General features: G+C 34.5%; 1 protein-coding gene across 6 annotated transcripts in view; it reads right to left on the bottom strand.

Annotated features, from left to right (window-relative positions):
- PDS5A (PDS5 cohesin associated factor A) overlaps positions 1–22891 on the bottom strand; it is a 169874-nt gene that overhangs the window by 25724 nt on the left and 121259 nt on the right. For 4 of the 6 annotated variants that reach the window (XM_023738931.1, XM_023738932.1, XM_023738934.1 and 1 more), the window contains exons 19-29: positions 22165–22325; positions 18052–18175; positions 17054–17212; positions 14705–14773; positions 13208–13344; positions 10053–10176; positions 9563–9767; positions 8959–9073; positions 4029–4161; positions 3364–3483; positions 435–497 (exon numbers count right to left, since the gene is read on the bottom strand). In XM_023738931.1, coding sequence (XP_023594699.1) covers positions 435–497; positions 3364–3483; positions 4029–4161; positions 8959–9073; positions 9563–9767; positions 10053–10176; positions 13208–13344; positions 14705–14773; positions 17054–17212; positions 18052–18175; positions 22165–22325 — 1410 coding nt within the window. Of the gene's footprint in view, positions 1–434; positions 498–3363; positions 3484–4028; positions 4162–8958; positions 9074–9562; positions 9768–10052; positions 10177–13207; positions 13345–14704; positions 14774–17053; positions 17213–18051; positions 18176–22164; positions 22326–22891 lie in introns of those variants that run through there. The other 2 variants (XR_002825358.1, XR_002825359.1) reach the window with 2 other exon arrangements.

Below are 22891 nucleotides of genomic sequence, written 5' to 3'. Positions count from 1 at the left end.
AGCCTTAGGCTGTTGCTCTTGATTCTCCTTCCACCTCGTGAAGTTGCAGAAGGTCAGACACTGCCCTCATGCCGTTTTTACACAGCACATTACTTTTTCAGAATGTAAATGATCTAACTCATCAGTACTTTATTTCTTTTCTTTATCTTACACATCCTAATTTATTACACCATTTTGCAGGAGATCTGCTTTGTGGGTTCTAAATAACTTGAAGCCTATCATTACTGATGAGAACATATGGGTGCAATTCTTAAGAGTGGTTCATGGCAGAAAAAGCCTGAGAGAACAGCTGCTTTAGAAATACAATACACAATGTGATCTCTAAGAATCAGGAACTATAAATTTTTGAGGACATATAAAGTTTATTTCTAGGAATAGCAGAAGTAGTATACATATGAAATAAAGACCCCCAAATTAAATCTAGTACATGATACCTTTCCTGTTAACAAAAGTACTCTTGTCTCTTCTGAAATATAACTCTTGTCATTACAGAAGTCCTATGGAAGAGGGGGGAAAGGAACATTAATCAAAGTGAACATGAGTATTAATTTTTATTGTCCTAAATAAGACTGTCAGGTATTGTGCCTTACATTAACAATTACATTTGTACTAACACACACATCAATTTAGCAAATAATCAAACATATTTAATGAACCACACCAAAAGTCTAGCTTTAAATTAAATCAACGGCATACAAGACTTAGGTAAATGTTAGAGACAAATTTCTTAAATCGCATTTTAAATGAAATAACACTACTATTTTTTCATATGGTTTAGGGCAAATTATTTCTAGTTTATTCCTTAAACTACTTTCACTTCCTCTACTCTATTATAAACTCTACTTCTTTTGGGCTCCTGAAGTATCCAATATGGGTACTATGTATATACTGGACACTTGATAGTCACTGGAGCCCTGGCAGTGCAGTTAAGCGTTTGGCTGCTAACCAAAAGGCTGGCAGTTCAAATCTACCAGCCACTCCTTGGAAACCCTATGGGGCAGTTCTACTCTGTCCTATAAGGTCGCTACGAGTCGGAATTGACTTGACGGCAAGTTTTGGTTTTTAATAGTCACTGAGAGAACGCCACACTGGACCTCAAGAAAATTATCATTAAAAACACTGTCACCTTAATTAAAAATATTTTATTACTCAGAACTGTAAGTATACTGTCAAAATATAATTAAGTGAATTACAATATTCTTTGGAGGAAATGATATTAACCAATTAATAAATGAATTAAACAGAATGGGGACGCTGATACTTTCTTGAAAGCTGCTGTTATCTATATAAAACTTAAGAGTTCGAATTTGATCCTTTGATGCCTCTTCCTGTTAAATACTCTGAAAAATACCAAATAAACTGAAATGATGTCACTGAAAAAAAAAAAAAAAAGATCTACTAGAACCAAAAAGTCCATTAACCTTTAAATAATCTCACCAAATATATATATATATATATACGCATGTATATATGTATGCCATGGAACGTGGGGCTTAATTTTGCCTGTGAGGAAATCACACTTTAGGCATGTGTGGCAGGCAAAGCTGTTATCTTTTCTTTTGCACACAGACATTTATGCGGCTAAAATAAATCGATATTAAGGCTGGGCACCAAAGTTCACTCACTCTATTCATGAAGATATACTACAGCAGCACTAGGCTTACTATCTTATCAAACCAAGTTTTCTAGTGTTTTGATTTACAGCAGATAAAAAAGCAACAAATTAGAAAAGAAAATGAGGAAAGTTACATACTGAAATCAGAAAAAGTTGTTACTAAGAAGGCTAAAACACTAAGTATCAGCTATCAAAATGAACCACACACACACACAAAGACACACAAATGCCATTTAGGTGTAGTGATAAATAGAATTTAATTCTTAATGATGATATCATCATTATGAACATTCTATTTAGGTACTAATCCATTCATGAAGGCTGTGGGTCAGACACAGGGTAAATTTAAAATCAAGAGTCCACTTAAGAATATTTACAAAGACCACTAGATTCAATTTGAGAGCAAAGACTTTTAAAACCGTTACCATTCCTAAAAGAGCCAGGCACAGTAAATACTGAATACTAAATCAGTAATGAAAATTTGATTAAAATTTTTATCAAAGTACAGTTATCAAAGTAGGAAGGTCTGTTTCCTGGAATATTCTCTTGCAGCATAGTCTGAGAGGGGCTATACAAATGAGGCATATCTACAGGTATGAAAATGGGTAAAATTTTTCTAATTAAAAATATTTGGACAGTAGGATGAATCTTGAAAACATTATGCTGAGTGAAGTAGGTCAGTCACAAAGGGACAAATATTGTGTGAGCCCTCTTACATGAAATGGATGAATGTATAGAGACCAAAGTTTACTGGTGGCTGTCAGGGGGTGGGACCGGGGGTCTTTGTTTAGGTGGCACTGAGTTTCTGTTAATTGTGGTGGAATAATTTGGAAATGGATAGTGGTGATTGTTGTAAAACATGATGAACATAACCAATGTCACTGAACTGTACATGTAAAGAATTGGAAATGGCAAATGTTTTGTTATACATCTTTTTATCACAATAAAAAAATATTTAGGATTCTGTTTTTTAAACAAAGCTCAGGAAAGTTAAACAAACTTCAAAATATCACCTTAAGGCAAATAAAGAATAGACATTAAAAAAAATCTAAGTTAGCTAGAAAATTTATTTACACAGAAAACTTAATTCTTTGACAAGAAAAATAAATGAACTATATGTATTAATAATTAATAATACTATTTATTGAGTGATTACTATGTGATAAACTCTTTTCATATAAACCTATACAGTATATTAGTAATTGTACATAGGTGCTATTATCGCATTTTACAAATGAGAAAACTGAGGCTTAAATGAGTTAACTCGTCTAAAGTCCCTGAAGTTATAAGTGGTTGATTAGAATTCAGGTCTATCAATTGCCAAGACCAATTCTATTAACTCTAACATTTTATTTCATATATAGTTTTATATATATTTACATTATACAAACATTTAATGTGTACGTCTTAACTGCAAAAACACTAGCAGTATTTCAAAGAAAATAAAATAACTTAAGAAATCTGAAAACTCCTTTTACATATTAGAAATACCCAGAAAAGTAGCTCAGGTGAAAAGAACAACAAAGATTTTTGTCTACTTTGAAACACTAAGCTTGATTTGTAGTCTCAACTCTGTAAGGTAAGAACATTGTCTTGTAGGGCTCTGGAAGACAATCTCCTATTCCATGAAATATTCACAGAGGTATTTTTTTACTCTGTAGTCAAGACAATCCAATATTTGCCTTTGGGGTTGATGTTAATTGAAATTTAAGTCAGTATAGTGTGGCATAAAAATGAGGGAAAATTACCTTTTCAGGCTGTGTAAAAAATTTCATTGGGAGGACTGGATCCTTTGGTGAATCTGCATTGCACAAAGCACTTTTACTATTTATAACACACAGAGCCACATCACATACTGTATAAAGTTTCTAGAGAGAAAAAAGAAAGGTCAACTATAACTTTCAGTAGTACAAAATAACCACAATTACTAACTATAAGTAGAGTCAAAAAGAGGATATGTGGTAATTTTATTCCTTGATTATTTAATATTTGTGTTCGGCATTTCTTCTGAGGTAGCCTCCTGGTAAATAAAACACCCTTTACCTTAATTTAACATGAACATCAAGTATGCATTAAAAAGGATAAACTAAACAAAAATGAAAACAAAAACTCACAAGAAAGAATACCCACTTATCAATAACTCTTACTAATAAAAGTTCACAAGATAGTCATAAATTTTATTAGTTCTTATCTTCCTGCTCTGCAAAAGTTTGTCTTTTCCAGAGTATTAAAGATTCCCCAAATATTATAATTCATTTGTAATGAGATGCAATATAAACTGACTATAAATATCTTAAAAAAAAAGTTCTGCAATCTAAATTATTACTTAATGGTCAGGAAAACAAGTGGGACAAGGGCCATAATATTTTTTTCTATAACATCTTACTACCTAATAGCCTAAAACATATCTTACTTCATTTGTCTTGGATTCATCTGGAGACTGGGCATCTCTGGTCAACTTGATGTTCTCTGCCATCTTTTTCATAAAGGCATGGCTATTGTTTTCATTCTTTGTCATTAAAACTTCAAGCATGAACCACAGGCACCTAAGTGGTAAACAGATTCACCTATTAAACGACTAGTGTTAAAAAGCAAAGATGTCACTCTGAAGACTAACGCGCACCTGACCCAAGCCATGGCATTTCCAATCACCTCATATGCATGCAAAAGCTGGACAATGAATAAGGAATGCCGAAGAAGAATTGATGCCTTTGAATTAGGATTTTGGCGAAGAATATTGAATATACCATGGACTGCCAGTAGAATGAAGAGATCTGTTTTGGAGGAAGTATAGGTAGAATGCTCCTTAGAATTGAGGATGGTGAGACTTTGTCTCACATACTTTGGATATGTTATCAGGAGGGACCAGTCCCTGGAGAAGAACATCAGGCTTGGTAAAGTGGAGGGTCAGTGAAAAAGAGGAAGACCTTCAAAGAGATGGACTGACACAGCGGCTGCAACAGTGGGCTCAAACACAGCAACAATGCGAGGATGGCGCAGGACCGGGCAGTGTTTTGTTCTGTTATACACAGGGTTGCTATCAGTCAGAACCAACTCTATGGTACCTAATAACAACTACAAGAAGATATAGATACTTTTGCTTAATGGAATAAAATACCTTGTTGGGAACTTTTGTCACCCAACTATAATAAAATCAAAGTAGATCATTATAAAAACTCTAAATTGTAATAGAGACACATCATCCTATTCATAAGAATCCATACAAATGAAAAATCAAAACACAAAATAAAAATATTAAAAACGAAAACACTGCTTTGACAATTTTGTGATATACAAACACTCACACTGTAGGTATCTGAGCACTCAGCTAAGCTGTCGCATCTCAAACCAGTTTTGCTGTTTCCACTTGTCATTGTACACTCATTGAACTTTTTCATAAAGCGTCTAAAGGGGGCACTTCAGTATCTAAGTAAAAGTGGATCCCAAATCAGGTTGAACATTAGAATCAGTTGGGGAGTATAAATCAACAACTCTGGGGGTACAGTCTGGAAATTTATATTTTTAATAAGTTCCCAGGATGATTCTTAGGCAGCCAGTGACACAAAAACCACTGCTTTAGTGAAAATCAACATGGAAGAAATTATTTGATGATCCTCTGTGAAAGTGCTTGCCTATATTCCATGTAAACGTATTAAAAGACTATGCTACGCACACACACATAAATGTGTGCCAATATAATGTAGACATTACTCCTTGAAGTAACTGCAAAAAGTATAACAGTCCTATAAGAATGCCAATACTACCTTAATTTTATGCAAATGTGCTAAGACTATGTGCAATCTATGTATCTGTGTATATACACACATATATTTATATACACACACACACACACATACATATAATGACTGCATTTTTGTGAAATTAGAATGTTTTGAAAACTTGGGGACCATGTGTCTCTGTTATCCTTGTTACTGCCAAAGAAATGTAACTGCTTACATTTACCCATTCTCTCGAGATGCAATGCTGTGCTTCTTGTTTTACCCAAATCTTTCACTGTGAATCCCTCTTTTCCCAAATCTTTCACTGTGCTCTCTAGAACCTACTTTCCATAGAAAACAAACTTCAATAAATGCTCACTTCACTTCTTGCAGTAACTGAAACCAAGCTCTCACCTGAGAATAATACTTGCCTTGCATCCCTCTCAAGTTACAGAAGCTCCTTCTATTACATGCATACTTAGGGGTTGAACAGTGAATTCAGCCTCTATCTTCCCAAGTGTTCATGCCATTAAATTATTTTTCTACATTTGTGTAGAATTATTCCTTGGAAGCTCACGTCATCTATCTACCACCTTTACATTCCTTCCATTCACTTAGCCTCTGGATTATAGCTTTCCTGAACTCCATCCTTAGGTCCAGGCCATTTTTCTGGCAACCCATCTAACAATTTACTTCCTAATTTCTTGATCTTTTCATTTCTGATTAATTTTACCTTCACTCCTTCCTTTAAGGTAATCTACTCCCTCAGACATTCCCAGACCTTGCCAGTCCTTAGAACTGATGCACCTGTGAAATAAATTCAAATATCCTATTTTCCTTCAGATATTTATACAACTGTTTTCTCTGACATCTTTCCTCTCCACTCTTTACTTCACTTAACCACTCTTTTGACAATAGTCTCAAGTCTCTTACGAATCTTCCTTCTGAGACATTTACTTTGAAAAACGTAAAACCTGGAACAATCTATGCCTTCTTGGTAGTTACATCCAGAATGCTAGAAACAATGACTTGGCGGTCTACTTCTGAACAAATTAGCCAATGAAAGCCTCATGAACAGCCGTGGAACACTGTCTGATATAGTGCCAGAAGATGAGCCCAGACCTAGAAAATTAATTTTATTCTTCTCCCCTCTCTTTATATAGCCTTAGGATCCCATCCATTCCTCCTTTTGGAGATCACATCTTATTTTATTACCAACATTCTTTCTTTTGCTGAAAACCACACCCCCATCTCCTGGCTCCTTTCTGGAGACTTCCTATTGCTTTCTTCCTTCCCTATTCACAACAGAATCTCTTTAAAGATTTGTCTACATTATTTTCACTCCTTATGTCATGGCAATTAAGCTTTCACCTCCATTACAGCTGTCCATGCAAAGTTACCACTAACTGCTTTGTTGCCAAATTCAAAGGGCACTCACGTACTAGCTGTGTGACCTTATCCTCGGTCATATCTTCATTTGTAAAATGGAAACAACAACGGTAATTAATTCCAGGAATTGTTTTGAGGATTAAACAAGAAAATATCTGTAGAACGCTTAACACACAGTAAACATCCAATAAATATTTGCTGGTTATTGACCATTCCTCCTCCTTTATACTTGTTCTTTCTATAACACTGCACTGCCTTTTCTTTTTCTCCTTGAATATTCCTCCTCCAAGTCTTTTTTGATTCTCTTTTCTATTTCTTTTCAGCAAATCTTAGTGTCCCTTAGTGATCTGTCCAATGTCTATACTTTCAGAACTCCTGTTCTACTGTCTTCTTCCTCCTATTTTTAATGTCTGACTTGCCCTCAAGTGTGGGTTATGTGCCTATTCTAGGTGTTCCCACAATAACAGAGCACCTATCATGCTATATTATAATTGCCTTTTCTCCATTCTCCATCCGTCACTGGACTGTAAACCTTATGGGAGCAGATAAGATGTATTATATAATCTTATATCCCAAGGAGTTAGGACAGCACCTGGCACGTTGGAGGTACTTTATTACAAATACAGTATTTGTTAATGAAGTATGTACAAACGAAGAGAAAAAAGTATGCAAAGATACTGACCAAATTGTTAAAAGTAATGGATATGTGGTAAGTATCTATTTTCTCATTTTTCATACTGAATATAACAGTTGTATAATAAAGAAGAAAAGTTGTTATAAAAGACTTTTAAAGGCTATATTTATGATTTTTCAAATTAAAATATATTGCTACTAGCATAATAAGTTATTAATCACCACAAAGTTAAATGACCAATTTTGAAAAGTATTATTTAACACTTCAAATTACATAATGACTTAAAATAAATGTGTGAAGATATTCAAGAGTGTTACATGATAGAGAGAACAAAGAAAAATCACTAGGTCACCATCTAAATTAGTCAAAGGAAAAACTAGAGAACTGAGAAGAAAATGTAATAAATTGTTGCTTTTAACTCTAACTCCAATTATTTCATATACTTCAGTACTATTCCCACATTATAGCTACCTCTCAAAAGGCTAATCCTTCTTCTACACTGCTGTCTTGCAATTTGAGTATAGCTAAAAGGTTCTCTAATATAAATCCTCTGTGTTCTAGGCAAATACAACCACCACTTTTTCATTATATGAAAGTACTTCCTGAAAAATCCCCACATAAAAGTTTTTTTTTTAAAGCACATAAAATAGTAAAAATTTAGAATCAGAAGACATTTTAGGAATTAACTGTTTCAAATTCTGCATTTTACAGATAAGGCAATTGAAGCCTAGAGAAGTAAAGTTCTTAGTTGTATAGCTGGGACTAGAACCTATTTCTCCTGAAATCTAAATATGTGGCTTCTTAAAATATATATCTAATCAAGTATGGCTTTAAAGAAATTTTAAAATTTAATAAAACTTATTTTTGAGCATTTGAAATATTAAGGTGACATCACTGGAATGATATGTTGGAAGCCACAACAATGGAATGACAAGCCTCTAAAGAGTTCATAGTTCGTGGAAGTGTTCGAGTAGAAGCTAGATACCAGAAAGTAAATACTGCTTTAAAGTTTCTTACAGGTCATTTGTAGGCAGTCCTAGGCCTCTTTTCACTCTTTCACCCTGCATCATACACACACTTCTATTTTACATAAACAACACTTCATGAGTGTTTACCTGCTTCTCTTTCCTCTAGAGACAAATTTCCCTGTATATCTATATATCCCTGTAAATCTAGTATAACAAATTTAATTTTGTATTACTATAGTCCTGCTACAGAATATTTTGTCTGTGTGTGTGCACACACATATTTTTAAGGTATTATCTTCTGAAGTTGCAAGTAAAGTTTAAAGTAGAGAACTTCTCACTACATGGCTTTCTAAATTATTAAACTGATCACATTGAAGCCCTTCTTAATACACATAGTAAAAACTACATAATATAAAAATTAAAATAACCAACCTATTCCAAGTAATTGGACAGCTTACTGCAAACATACAGAAAAATAAACAAAAAAACAACCAACAAGAACTTATTAGATGGTAATGAATGAACAAAAACGCAAAAAGGTTTTTATTCTAATGGGAATAACAGGATATAGCTTAATATTTTTTGAAAAGTAAAAATAATCTTCAGAATTGTTGGAAAAACAATATGACTTACTCTTTGATATCACGAAGCTGATCAACATCTTGGGACCTTGTAAAATCTGGATCATGGGCTAGCAGGTGAATCATATATGGAACTACATATTCAGGCAACAGTGATAATAATTTCTCTAAAACGAAAACATTAATAATAATAATAATAGCTTTTATAAAGTCTCCTTTTATCTACAAGTTCTAACCAATTCAGTTTCCATTTCTCCCCTCAATTATTTTTAAATCAGAGGCAACATGGTATCTAGATGACACTGAAATACCTTTTTTCCCATTATGAAGAATATTAAAGTCAATTAGGATTATATGGTGGGTCCCAGGCAAAACTAGAAAAATAATTCTCTGGTCTCTGATGTCTTGAGCATTGTGTTCAAATCAAGGTACACTGCTAATCTCATAAGAAAAATGCAAAACAGCTTTATGCTCTATAAATAAGTCTCAGAAAGCAGGATTTCAGATTTACATACATCACACTACAATGGAAGCATACTTTGAAACTCCCAGTGCTATTATAAGCTATAATACAGATAAATGAAATAAAAAAAACTCCACAAATTGATAGATTGACAAGATATATTTGCATACTGAGAACTTTCAAACTTACTTACCGGTAGCCATGGGGTTCTGTTTAATGTACTCGCGGCGTATACTAATATTTTTTAGTAAACACTGTCGTGCATGTGCTCTCCTCTCCTTCACAGGATCTTTGGCACACAAGGCAAAGATCGCCATATACTCCAATGGAAGCAGTAACTTCACAAGTGCCTTATGTAGCTTCTGGGCAAATATCTGCCTTACTTGGTAGCATTCATCCTACAGTAGCACAAAAACATAGAAATATTTAAATAGAAATATCAGTACTTTCAACGTTGGGGAAAAGAAAACTAGCTTATTAAAAAAAAATCTGACAGAAAACATTTGCAAAACAGCTGTGCAGGCATTTTTTTTAAACCATAATTATACTGGTTGAATAAATAACTTAATATTTGAGAGCTATTTAGTTAAAATAAGTAATAATAGCAACCATTTTTAGTATTTACTGCAAATGTATTTAACTTTAAAGGCTAAGTAATTCACAAAAACCAGATTGTTACTTACATTAATAACAAGTGCACAGAGTTGAAACTGTTCTGGGGTAATAATTTCATGGTAACAAGGTTCCTGAGCAAGCTTCATTATGGCACTACCAGCAGCTAATCGCAAGCGAGACATATCAGATTTACTATAAACAAACAAAAAAAAAATAAACATTTCCTATAACCATTATCATTCATAAAAATGCGTTGACCCCTTTTTGAGTATAAGGTTCTTAGGATGGCTTATGCTTAAAATGACATAACGTACAAATACGGGAAAGCTGCTTTGAGTTCGTGAGCTCAACATACAGGAAAGGGCGCAAAATATTGTGACTTTCCGATAAATATATCTGCCTTCATTTCTAGTTATGCTCTACCTTAGATCCTCCCCACCACAGCCAAGCAACTCTGCTTGCTTTCACAACCAACACTTCTAACCGCAACACTAGGAAGAACCATTCACATCAGGAGCTTTGCTCCTCTCATTCGCATTGTAGAAAACTTAATAATAATGACAAAGAATTAAAAATCAGTTATCAACATTTTAAGTCTATTTCCTACAAATATTTAGGCATATACATACACATATAACAGGACTCTAGCTTAAGCCTAAACTGGGTTTCAGACAGGTATACACGTTTGATCAAACGGTGAGGGCCAGCAGTTAGGAATTGATTTACATGAGAAAAAGGGAGAAGTGGTAACAACATCTAAAAGCAATGGACAGAGCCAGTTACTGGTCCCTGGGGCAAACTTCCTTTCTCTAAGAGGCACAGGGGTCTGGGTAGACTTTTCCTACCCAAATGGTAAAGTGTGACAATGAACAAGGAAAAAGAAACAGCCTCTCCACTTCAACTTCTATGTGGAACACAGCATGGCTTTGATACTTTGAAGACTCCAGAAAATATAGATAGATGACTTGAACCGATGAGGGACTACTGCTTAATATGCAAGAGGAAAAACATGGCACTCTTGGATAACAGGACTGATAAAATGAGGGACCCTCATATGGATACTGAGGCAGATAACTCAGCAATGAAAAATACAGTAACTATTATTTGAGAGCTTACTTTGTGCCAGGCACTGTGCAAAACATTTTACAGGCTTTATCTTAATTTCCACTCTTACAAAAGTAATTTATACAAGGTCACATAGCTAATAAGTGGAGTGTAGAGTTATTTAAGTTTCTGATTCTAGAGCCCAAGTTATCACCACGCTATACTGAAGGGGACCAAAATGAAAGAATGTGAGTGCATGAGCAGATACCCAGGGGGAATTTAAGAAACAACCAGTGTCAAAAACGGGTGGTGGTCTTGATCTGAAGGTCTTGTATTAGGAGGTAGGGTCACTTCTTAAAATGGGTTGTTGTCATTAGCTGCCCTCAGTGGATCCCAACTCACAGTGACCCCACGTGTAGGAACTGTTAATTGATCACATTTGTATCCGTAAACTAGTGAGATGACTCAAGAAAATACGTTTTCAATATTGTATACATATGTAACATATATGTATATTAAAAATAATTTCATATTTTAACAAATGAGATCATACTACACAAAATTTTAAAACTTTTTTAGATTAAATACAATATAAGCTCAATTGAAAATTTGGAAAAAAGATGAAAATTAAAACTGCAAGTAATTCTACTATCTAGAGATAACCATTATTAAAATTTTATTGTCTTTCTAGTCTTTATACAGATAAACTATCCCTGCATATTTTTAATTAAAAACAAGCCACCTATAGTTTTAAATCATTCATTTTTCATTTATTATATGAGTATGTATCTAATTAGATCTGCTTAATATTTCATGATATGCATATTCCATAGTTAACCACTGTATTATTTTTTGATGATAATGCTAGAAAGAACAAGTTTGTGTATTTTTTTGTATGATTCTTTTACTACTTCCTGAGTATAAAAATAAAGAGTCAAAGGATATGATCATTTTTAAGGTTATAGATACAAAATGTCAAACTGTCCTGCAAAGATTGTACCAATTCAAACTTTCAAGAGTAATGAGGGAACCCGTTTCTCTGAACCCACTGAGCAATGATTTAAAAAAATTTGCTGATGTGATAGGCAAAACAGATACCACTAAAGTTTAAATTGTATTTATTGGGTTTAGTGATGTAAAAAAAAAAACTTTTTCCAGGTAGACTGACGATTTGCCTATTGGAGATCCTGCCAATTCGGCATCAATTCATAAAAACTCCTTATTGACCCTTTGGCATATACTGTACATAGTTTCCCCAAATTTAAAACTTCCTGTTATCCCTAAATCAGATCTCATCATCAGTGTGTTCATGCAAAGTACCCTCAGCACTATATACTATTGTAACTGCTCATTTTCTATCTTTTCCACTAGACTGTAAATTCCTTAGAGACAAGGATTTTATCTTTTAAACACCTTAGCACCTGGTATAGGGGAGTGCTCAATAAACACTGAAGGCATAAATGAATACTTAAACCTCTGTCCTCTACCACAAATTTTAAAGTAAAGATGCATCACAAGTAGAGTTCTTTAGTTATCTCTATTGTTACTCTGGACCTCTGGTAAATGAAGAATTTGAAAAACGCAAGGATCATGAAAAATTGGGCTTTTATTTCTACCTTAAAAAGAACAGAAAGCAGACTTCACAGATTTGAAGAGTGAAAATGTGTAGAAATGGAAACAATGTTCTTTTGTTTGTTTGCTTCTGCAGAACCTTCTATAGTCTCTTTTACATATCACCAGGTAACTGTGGCTCTCCCTTTTTATCCCTTTCATGGCACTCATGTCACTCTGTCAATCACTTTACTACAGGGTACACTCCTTGAAGGCAGGGACTGAATTTTAACTGTTTTTGCTGGAACATTTTTTACAGTGTTTTGCGGAGTAGGAACTCAACTAATGTTTAATTGAATCAAATGTTGAAGTTAACTGTGACATTAGACTATAATGACAGACAAAAGAATTACTGGAAAAAGTTCATAGTCTTTAGAAGTAAAGAAAGGTATACCGGCATTATTAAAATAAAAATACTATAAGGTGTATAAACACTAAGTGAGTATGTAAGATTTGATCCCAAAGCACATGGTACAATTATAACATCCAGTATTAATTAAATAATTCCAATGTAAATGTTACCAAAAAATTGGAGCTGAAAAAAATTAGAAGGGAAGAAAAATCTTACCTTATCCTCTTTTGCTCTGTCAGGTCACCCTCACTAACCAACATCGCTGATAATAACCGAAGAGTTGAATTGGCAGATTTAGACTGGTTGTTTTTCATACCCAACAGCCACCTTACCAGAAGTTTAATTGCCTGTACCTATAAAATATTAACATGCTAAAAAAAAAGGCAACTTAAAGTTCCAATTAAAGGGAAGATTAACTTATATTAATTAGAGTTACTTAACCCTTGCTAGCAGGCACATTTTATTAAACAAGTGTCTGGGATAATAGTAGTAACAATAAGAATGAAAATTTACTTCATGTTTAATATGTGCCAGGTACTTTTCCAAAACTGTACTTGTATTAATTAATCCCCCAAGCAACTCAATGAGAGAGGTACTCTTACTTCCAACAGGTAAAGCAACTGAGACACATAGTAGGTAGATTACTTGGCCAAGGTGAGGCTCTAGAATGCATGCTTTCCACACTTAAGACACTTGTCAAAGATTTTTAAATTATTTGAAAATATATACTTAAAAAATAACTATTTAAAATGATACTGATTAAAAACCAGTTGCTGTGGAGTCCATTCTGACTCATAGTGACTCCATGTGTGTCAGAATAGAACTGTGCTCCATAGGGTTTTTAATGGTTGATTTTTTGGAAACAAATTGCCAGGCCTCTGGGTAGACTCGAACCGCCAACCTTTCAGTTAGCAGCCAAGCATGTTAACCGTTTGCATGGTTTCTCCATACTGATTACAGCGATTAAAAATAACTATTTAGATAGCCTTTCATATTTTTTGTAGTGCTGAAAGGCAGTTTGAAGAAAACATCTAAGTCTGATTCAGTCTTACTTAACATTCTTGTCAAAATTCTAGGAGATCCCATAATTATTTGTGGTTTATAATTACTTTGAGGCTTATACTCAAAAGATTGTTATCAATATACTTGAAAGAGCAAGTGAAAGGACCCAAGTATTATTTACTATCTTTATTGACAACCTGGAAAAAGGAATTGATGGACACATAATTACAATGAAACTATACAAGGTGAAAGAGATTATCAATGCAGATGATACAATCTCTTGCTTCAAATTTCAAGGCTACTATTTTAAAAATTAACTTTACTCAGGTATGATTTATATTTCTCAAAAGCTACCAATTCAATGACACCTGTCTTTACCAAGTTAATATACATATATTTGTAGGTATTGGTGGTGAGGCTAGACTACCAATCTCTTGAGATGCCTCTGAACATCAACACTCTACAAATTTTGAGCAAAATAGCCTCACTGAGACTGTTTTAGCAGGCAGGAAGGTCTACAGAAGATTTTGACATCCATCCATATATAAATAACACAATGATGACTACAATTTCGTTGAGAAACAACTTTTTACTATAGATTTTAAAATAAAATACCTCATTGAAATATGCTTATTAACTATTAGGTAAAAGGGATACCTTTGAACATCCCTTACTTTAACATAAAGGTTATCAAGAGCTATAAAAACTTACCTTTGCTAGTACTTCAGGGGAAACTTCTTCATCTGGAGACCATAATTTTCCATTTTTCTCACCTGTAGACTATGTCAATTGAATACATTTAAATTTTAGAAAGAAAAACTTTTAAATGTTTTGCTCATCAAGCTTTATTTATGCTAAACAATGCAGCGTTCTGCAAAACCTACAGGAAAGTCACCAAGCAGAACTTTATTGTTGATCATACAAAGTCATATTCCATGAGGTATGTGTTATTTCTAGATATTTCTACAAGAAGGCTAGTAAATGCCCCAATTTTGTGGCTTAATTCATTATGGGTCACATGAGGGGAAAAAAAGGCAGTAAATAGGACAACAAGAAGTTATCACTATGGATCTGATCACTCTCAGGTGAAAAAATTATTACATTTTTTCACATAAGGAAATTTTCTTAACTACTGTAATAGTTTTGTGAAAAAAAGAGATTAAGTATCAGTGTTACACTGACAAAGAGAGCAAAAAATAATACTGAATTTTTTAAGAACAACCTAGCCACAAAATGTTTTATTTCTAGTTATTAGTGCAACTTAGCATTACTAAGCAATATAAGGCAGCTGAAAGAGTAACAGCTGTATTTCTCATCATTAGAAAAATCATTTCTCATCATTAGAGAAATCGATGTGGAGCAAATCCCCAGTTTGATTTAACAGCCTTGGGGGGAAGCATTGTCCTTGCTCTCAAACAGGGAGTTAGAGTAGGGGAGTAAGTGAAGATGAAACAATACAACCACTACAGACTGGTCCTTGTCAGGGAGTAGGACTGCTATAGAATACTTTCGGTTTGTTCAGGATCAGAAACACTTTCTGACTACACTCAACCTCCCAGCTTAAGAACAAGTATCTTAAAATAGGACCCACCAACAATCATGTCATTATCTAAGAACAATCTTAAATTCCATTTGTTGCTAGCCACATCTGTCAAGACTGGAAGTATGGGGGTGGAAAGTGAGACTTAGGTCATGCATGCCTTTCCTGTCTTGCCTATTGTATCCAGAATGAGGGGAGAGGAGGGAATTGTTTTCTATTTAAAGTTCCTGATATTGAGTGCTTAAGACCACTGGGCCATGTAGGAGAGTTAGAGAGGATTTGGATAAGTTGGATTTTGGGTAAGTTAACGTTAACTTGAAGTCATTCACAATGCTTCAGCAGGTAAGACTGATTTGTGTCTTCACTATTAACCCTTTAATTTAGGTCCATTTGGTAAAGTGGTGATTTTAATCAGAAGTGTGTTTCAGAAATCATCTGGGGAGCCTTCTCAAGCTATACACTCCTGGGATCCAACCCAGAGCTAATAAATCAGAACACACACAGGCACTATTCAGAATCTAAAGTACAATACATATACCTAATGCCAAAAGCATGAAGTTCTTTTATTACATTTCAAAAGGCTAGTCAAATTCAAGCTCATTTTTTTGTGTGTGTTTAAATAATATTTTAATTATGCATTTAAATAAATTTAATTTCAAAAGATACAGCCTAGGGTCCATCAGTCAAGAGTTTTGGGAAAGAATCAGGTTTTTTAAAATTTTATTGTTTTTTTGGTGAAAGTTTACAGTGCAAATTAGTTTCTCATTCAAAAATTTATACACAAATTATTTTATGACATTGGTTGCAATCCCTGTAATATGTCACCACTCTCTGCCTTTCCCTTTACACCCCGGGTTCCCTGTGTCCATTTGTCCAGTTTTCCTGTCCCTTCCTGCCTTCTCATCTTTGCTTTTGGGCAGGTATTGCCCATTGGGTCTCATATACTTGACTGAACTAAGAAGCATGTTCCTCACGTATGTTTTTATTTGTTGTATAAACTTGTCTAATCTTTGGCTGAAAGGTGGGCTTCAGGAGTGGCTTTAGTTCCTAGTTAGCAGGGTGTCCGGGGGTCATAGTCTCAGGGATTCCTCCAGTCTGTCAGACCAGTAAGTCTGGCCTTTTATTGTGACTTTAAATTCTGTTCCACGTATTTCTCTTGCTCTGTCCAGGACCTCACTTATTTTTTTTAAAACAAAATTTTAGTACTCCAGAAAATTCTAAATTGCCCTCTAATGGTTAGGATAATAGCGTTTGACTTGTATTTTTTACTTCATGAGTCATCTATCTCATGTTCTCGTTTTTTTCTCTCTTGAATGTTAAGTTTAGTAATACCCAGAAGTCAGGAAGTCATTTGGAAATGTAAGTAAATAAATAAATGAACACGGAAGGAAAATATAGAATAATTTAAAAGGATAAGAGAATTTATACAGAGAGAAGCAGACATTTTCCTTTCTGTGACGAATGAAGACATAAACAGTCTTAATATCATAGCTCTTAATTTAATTAAATGAGAAACTTACCCTGTCATTCATTAGCAGATCTTTCACAATAAAATTTGCTACCACAGATTTCATTGGGGAAGCAAACTGATCTGGTGCTAACATAGAAATGTGGCCCAAAGAAACTAATGGCGTTATAAGTTGTTCTGGTACATCAGCATTCAGACTCCTACTGAGTGGCTATAAAAATAAAATAGACAAAATTACCAGTTTCTTTTATAAATATCTAGACATTCTACTGAAACAGTGAATATTTCTGAGTCCTCCTGAATTTAACACAGCCAAGTCAGTTTATTCTAGTGAGGTGATCATAAGTAACTTCAACCACATTAGACACTTAGTTCTTATTTCATCTACTGCATTTTAAGAAGACTGAAAGAATAAATGTAGAAAAACACATACACACAAATATGCTCAAGTAAAAAGTAGAAGTAAAAGCAAGGAGGAGAAGTAGATTACCACATGCCACTATTTCTGTTTCATTGAAATCAGCATTATTTTCAAGCTGTCTACAAAAGGCCTGCTATACTGGTAGATTTCTTATCCTGTGAGGAAGTTTAAAATGACCTTGAGCCATAGAAAACAAAAGTTGACTGGGGTCTGTTTATACGGTATTCAATTTATAAAAAGAGATACCATTCTAGAAGCAGAATGAGGCTAAGGATTATAAATAAGGAAAGAGAAGCTAAGATTAATATCCAGACAGAGTTGTCAGGTAACTGAGTTTTTCAAAGTCATCTACTTAACAGTTGCTAAGGATAAATGCACTATTCAGCCAGTATGCCTAAAATTAAGGCAAAATGTACACACACACACACACACCATCCTTCAATATAAAATAAGCCAATACATAACATAAAGGCTGGGAATAGAGTGTTAAATAAGAAAGATAAGGTTCCCACTGTCATGGAATTTAAATGTAAATTAGAAAGGTTAAAAAATTCTAGCTTCAACTTTCATCAAACCAAACACTTAAAAAATAAAGACCAATACACACACATCCTGTATATTATACATACCTCAAAAATCTGTGCAAGCTGGACTTCTTTATTTGTGAATATGGCATGTATACAGTGCACAGCCTGTTTTGCTTGGTGTGGAGTACCTCTCTTTGCTTTTTGATGTAAAATAGGAATTAAGGTCCTGAAAAAATATAATAGTAAAAAAAAAAAAATTCCACAAACCACAAGTAGTTCCTTTGGTTGTCTCCTGTGTCACTTACCTTAACTATTTAAACACATATTAATAGGAGCTTCTTTTAAAAAAATGATCTGATCTACAGAAGAATTTAAAGTTCCCTCTTTGCTCCTCACCACATTTCAATAAATACCATGCCTCAAGAAAAAGGCTACCTTAGGGGACAATTTTTATTTTTAAAACCACCTCATGAATATGAAGAAAAAACAAGTCACTTCAATTTATAATCTAAAACTCACCCCATATTGTTTTTACATTTACCTTTTAAGTAGCTAGTTTTCTTTGAGAAAGAAAAACAAAAGAGAAAAGTAATTTCTTGGGGCCATATTTCTATTTTCTACTTTTCTTTTACAGTGCTCTTCAGTTATTTCAAAGTAGCAAAAGCTAAAATGATAAAACCAGCAGAAGAAAGTGTGCAAGGATACAGACACATACATATTGGTAGAAGAATGATAAAAACATCTAACAAGTATTGAGTGTGTGTGCCAAGCACTGTGCTAAGCCTTTTACATGAGTAATTCAATGAATCCTCACAAGCACCCAAAAAGGATGATATATTATTATAATTGTAATACAGATGAGAAAACTAAAGCACAAAGAGCTTATTTCAGCCTCCTACATGACAAAGCTACTATGGAGTAGAGATGGGATCTGAAAATAGGCATTTCTGTTTCAAACTCCATGCTCGTAACCTGTATATTGACATTGAAGAGTAAACTAATACAGTCTTCCTGTAGGTCAGTATAGAAATATATATTACAGTCTTAAAGCATTACATTTAGATGACACTGGAAAATAATTTAAGTAAAATTAAGAAAACAGCATGTTTACATGAACCTATTAAAAAAAAAGACATAAAAGCACAAAGTCCGTTAAATGGGGAAAAGACAGCCTCTTTAACAAATGGTGCTGGCATAACTGGATATCCATCTGCAAAAAACTGAAACAAGACCCACACCTCACACCACACACGAAAATTGACTCAAAATGGATCAAAGACTTAAATATAAAATTGAAAATGATAAAGATCATGGAAGAAAAAATAGGGGCAACTCTAGGAACCCTAATACATGGCAATTTATATAAAACGTAACTAACAATGCACAAACACCAGAAGAGAAACTAGATAACTGGAAGCTCCTAAAAATCAAACACTTATGCTCATCAAAAGACTTCACCAAAAGAGTAAAAAGACAACCTACAGACTGGGAAAAAATTTTTTGCTACGACACATCTGATCAGGGTCTAATCTCTAAAATCTACAAGATACTGCAAAACTTCAACCACAAAAAGACAAATAACCCAGTTAAAAAATGGGCAAACGATATGAACAGGCACACTTGACCAAAGAAGACATTCAGGCAGCTAACAGATACATGAGGAAATGCTCATGATCATTAGCCATTAGAGAAATGCAAATCAAAACTACAATGAGATACCATCTCACCCCAACAAGGCTACTTTAATAATCCAAAAAACACAAAATAATAAATGTTGGAGAGGTTGTGGAGAGACTGGACACTGATACACTGCTAGTAGGAATGTAAAATGGTATAACCACTTTGGAAATCGATTTGGCACTTCCTTAAAAAGCTAGAAACAGAAATACCATATGATCCAGCAATCCCACTCCTTTCAATATATCCTAGAGAAATAAGAGCCATCACACGAATAGATACATGCACACCCATGTTCACTACAGCACTGTTTACAATAGCAACAAGATGGAAACAACCTAGGTGCCCATCAACAGACAAATGGATAAACAAATTATGGTATATCCACACAACAGAATACTACACAACGATAAAGAACAACAATGAATCCGCAAAATATCTCATAACATGGATGAAACTGGAAGGCATTATGCTGAGTGAAATTAATCAGTTGCAAAAGTACAAATATTGTATGAGACTACTATTATGAGAACTCAAGAAAAGGTTTAAACACAGAAGAAAACATTCTTTGATGGTTATGAGGGTGGGGAGAGAGGGAGAGGGGTATTCACTAACTAGATAGTACACAAGAATTATCTTAGGTGAAGGGAAGGACAATACACACTACAGGGGAAGTGAGCATAACTGGACTAAACCAAAAGCTAAGAAGTTTCCTGAACATAGCCGAACACTTGAAAGGAGGGACAGTGTAGCAGGGGCAGGGGTCTTGGGACCATGGTTTCAGGGGACATCTAGGTCAACTGGCATAACAAAGTTCATTAAGAAAAGGTTTTGCATCCCACTTCCGTGAGTGGCATCTGGGGTCTTAAAAGCTAGTGAGCAGCCATCTAAGATGCATCAATTGGTCCCAACCTACCTGGAGCAAAGGAGAATGAAGAACACCAAAGACACAAGGGAAGTATTAGCCAAGAGACAAAAGGAGCCACATAAACCAGAGACTCCATCAGCTTGAGATCAGAGGAACTAGAAGATGCCCGGCTACCACCAATGACTGCCCTGACAGGGAACACAACAGAGTCCCTGATGGAGCAGGAGAAAAGTGGAGTGCAGGACTCCAATTCTAATAAAAAGACCAGACTTAATGGTCTGACTGAGACTGGAGGAACCACAGAAGACACGGCCCCCAGACTCTCTGTTAACCCAGAACTAAAATCATTCCCGAACCCAACTCTTCAGACAAAGAACAGACTGGACTATAAGACATAAAACAATACTCGTGAAGAGTGTGCTTCTTAGTTCAAGTAGATACATGAGACTAAATGGCCAGCTCCTGTCCAGAGGAGAGATGGGAAGCCAGAAAGGGATAGGAGCTGGTTGAATGGACACAGGAAATCCGGGGTGGAAAGGAGGAATGTGTGGTCACATTACAGGAACAGCAACTAGGGTCACATAACAATGTGCGTATAAATTTTTGTATGAGAAACTAACTTAAGCTGTAAACTTTCACCTAAAGCACAACGAAAAAGTCATACACTTTAAGTAAACGACAAACATATTCATAAATAATACGTATCAAAATGTCAACAGTGTCTCATATTTTTCTAGAGTTCACTTGTCCTATTGTTATCCTGAGGAAAAAGTGGTTTGTATTGGATACACCTGTAACTATCTGCATATACCATGAACAGCTGATTCACTAGCTATCAGCAAGTATTCTTCTTCCAAGGGCTGTCTCCCACATATCTTAATTCTAAACAGAAACTCTCAACACTAAGTTTGATCCTAACACAACCTCCTTAAGATGCCAAAGTGAAAGTACCCAAATGTACCTCATTCTTATGAGGGATGAGGAAAGGAGAGGTGATCTAGAGCGAGAGATCAAAGCAATAGTAGCACCACTCCTTCCACCAACAAACCAACCAATAAATATTAAGTACCCCCCCCAAAAAAGGAAAAAAACAAAACAAAAAAAACTACCACACCCATTGCCATCAAGTTGATTCCGACTCATAGTAACCCTATAGGACAGAGTAGAACTGTCCTATAGGGTTTCCAAGGAGTGGCTGGTGGATTTGAACTGCTGACCTTTTGGTTAGCAGCCAAGCTCTTAACCACTGCGCCACCAGGGCTCCTTTATTAAGTACACTACCTGTTTATCCCATTCTTTGGTGGGATATGAAGGTGGTAGGTATTAAATTTACAATCCAACTGGACAGAAAAAGATGAATATACATAAATTAGGAAGATACATTAATAACAAATATAATAAAATGATTCTATGATAACTTTAGGTTAATAATATTAATATTTAAAAAATCATTTTGTTACAAACTAGTATTTTCAAACTATTCCTTTGTCTATATTCTAATGGTGGGAGAGGGGATGTGAAGCAGCGAAAGGGAAAGTACAGAAAATTAGCTTCTACGTGAAGTTGTTTTTCTTCTACTCTATCTTCCTACATATGAAAGGGAAACAATGATTCTATGGCTCCCACACTTAGAAAACTTTTTATATTTATGAGAAAAAAAATATACTCACGATCGTATCTGAGGAAGGTCTGTTTCTATTTTGTGGCCTGTATTTCTAAAAATTTGTATAGCAGCTTCTGCGACCTTGTCATCTTCCATTCTCAGGCACTGTAACAGGGACTCATATGTCTCTGCAGAGTGGAACGAGGTAGGATGTGTGAAAGACAGAACCTGGAGAAACAGATAAAACTTTAGAAGTACAGACAGTGGTTTTAATCCAGAAAAAAAAAAAAATTTTTTTTTTTACTATAAATAAAATAAAAAATTATGGGCTGCTTATCCTAGCTGCACAGAATAGAGATTATATCTCCCAGCCCACCCTTGCAGTTAGTTGAGGCTACTGTATGGTAGCTTCCAGGCAGTTCCTTAAGATAGCTGATATACAGCCTTTGTCCTATTTTTCATATTCACCTCCTCCTCTATTCTGCTACTTGGAATGCATAAAACACGGCTCCTTTTTTTTTTTGGAGTGTGATATTACAATATTAATAATTCTATCATTTTATAATATAAATTTATGGTATTTAGGTGCAGGAACATTTACTCAACATAAAAGCTCCAAACTTAATAGTACAATCTTTGCATGATGTATACAAAATGCTTACTGTGAGCTTTATTTGATTGGTAAAGATATTCTACAAGGAAATATTTTAAGTAAATCCATCACAAAAAACTCACTCATCATACCTGTCAACAAACAAGTCATTACTGTGAACTTTTAATTACAATTACAAATA

Source organism: Trichechus manatus, unplaced genomic scaffold (genome assembly GCF_000243295.1).
Source record: "Trichechus manatus latirostris isolate Lorelei unplaced genomic scaffold, TriManLat1.0 scaffold00126, whole genome shotgun sequence".
NCBI classification, from domain to species: Eukaryota; Metazoa; Chordata; class Mammalia; order Sirenia; family Trichechidae; genus Trichechus; species Trichechus manatus.
This window is presented reverse-complemented; position numbering and strand designations above follow the sequence as displayed.